The sequence below is a fragment of the Aureococcus anophagefferens genome (genome assembly GCF_000186865.1).
Source record: "Aureococcus anophagefferens unplaced genomic scaffold AURANscaffold_2159, whole genome shotgun sequence".
Lineage (NCBI taxonomy): Eukaryota > Pelagophyceae > Pelagomonadales > Pelagomonadaceae > Aureococcus > Aureococcus anophagefferens.
Genome location: NW_008706683.1, coordinates 1 through 1,054, shown reverse-complemented (window position 1 = coordinate 1,054; position 1,054 = coordinate 1). Strand labels below are relative to the sequence as shown.

The following is a 1,054-nucleotide window of genomic DNA, read 5'->3' as shown; positions in this document are numbered from 1 at the left end:
CCGGCTCGTCGACGGGGCGGCTCGTGAGGCAGCCCTCGCCGACGCACTCGTAGAACCGCGCCGCGCCGGGCCGGCCCTCGAGGAAGGCCTCGAGCTGCGTGGCGCCGAGCGCGGTCGGTCGCGGCGCGCGTCGAAGCGGCGCGACGAGCGACGACGCGCTCGTTAAGACGCTAGCGGCAAGCACCGTGCGCAGCATGCCGCGAGTCCTCGAGCTCGCGGCCATGCTGCCGGTGACGCCGGCGGCGACGCTCTCCGGCAGCCGCTCCTCGACCAAGCTCCGGACGGCTGCCGCTCGCCTCGACCGACGCCGGCTGCAGCCCGACTTGGCAGGCGCTCGGCGGAAGGTCCCGTCGGCCGCGCGCGACGATGATCCTCAGGTCCGTGGCGCTCATCGCGACCGCGTCGGCGCTCCAGCGCTTGCCGGCGCCGCTGGCGCGCCGCAACGGCTTGAACGGCATGCGCGGGAGGTCGTTGTCGCGGCGACGCGTGCTCGACGTGCCGGTCGACGCGGAGAACAGCGTCTCCGAGCTCGCGGAACTCATCGCGGATCTCGGGGCCGCGGACCTCAACGCGCGTCCGCCCGCGCCGCTTCCCGTTTTACGAAACCGAACGACCAACTGTTCGCTTAGGTCCTGAGCAACCTCGAGGAGCTGCGGTCCTTCAAGTTCTTCAGCCTCTACAGCATCGACATGCTCGCGAACTGCGCCTACATCGGCGGCGCGGTCGACGAGTGCGAGTTCGACGCGTGCGAGGTGCTCCCCGAGGAGCCCGCGCCGCTGGACCTGCTCGAGCGCGACGGCGGCGAGCGGACCTTCGAGCTCGACGCCTGGGCGCGCTTCGACCTGCCGAGCGAGGACTACTACGACCTCGAGGCCTACCCCGAGGGCTACACGGCCTACGACGGGAGCCACGTCTGGCGGTTCATCTACGACAACCTGTCCTTCGCGGGCTCGACGAAGGCGCGGAGGACCTGCATCGGCGGCATCTGCCCCGAGGACGACGAGAACGGCTGGCGCGCCGTCTTCGACCGGTCCATCTCGGGCATGCACGCGTT

The 1,054-nt window shown here is 71.3% G+C and overlaps 1 protein-coding gene across 1 annotated transcript; it reads left to right on the top strand.

The window, feature by feature from the left end:
- Positions 1-366: 366 nt before the first annotated feature.
- On the top strand, positions 367-1,051 carry AURANDRAFT_69535 (hypothetical protein; the record flags this gene model as incomplete). The annotated part of the gene is made up of 2 exons (XM_009045306.1): positions 367-594; positions 630-1,051. Coding segments are annotated over 2 exons (650 nt in total), but the record flags the coding sequence as incomplete, so codon positions are not given.
- Positions 1,052-1,054: the final 3 nt, after the last annotated feature.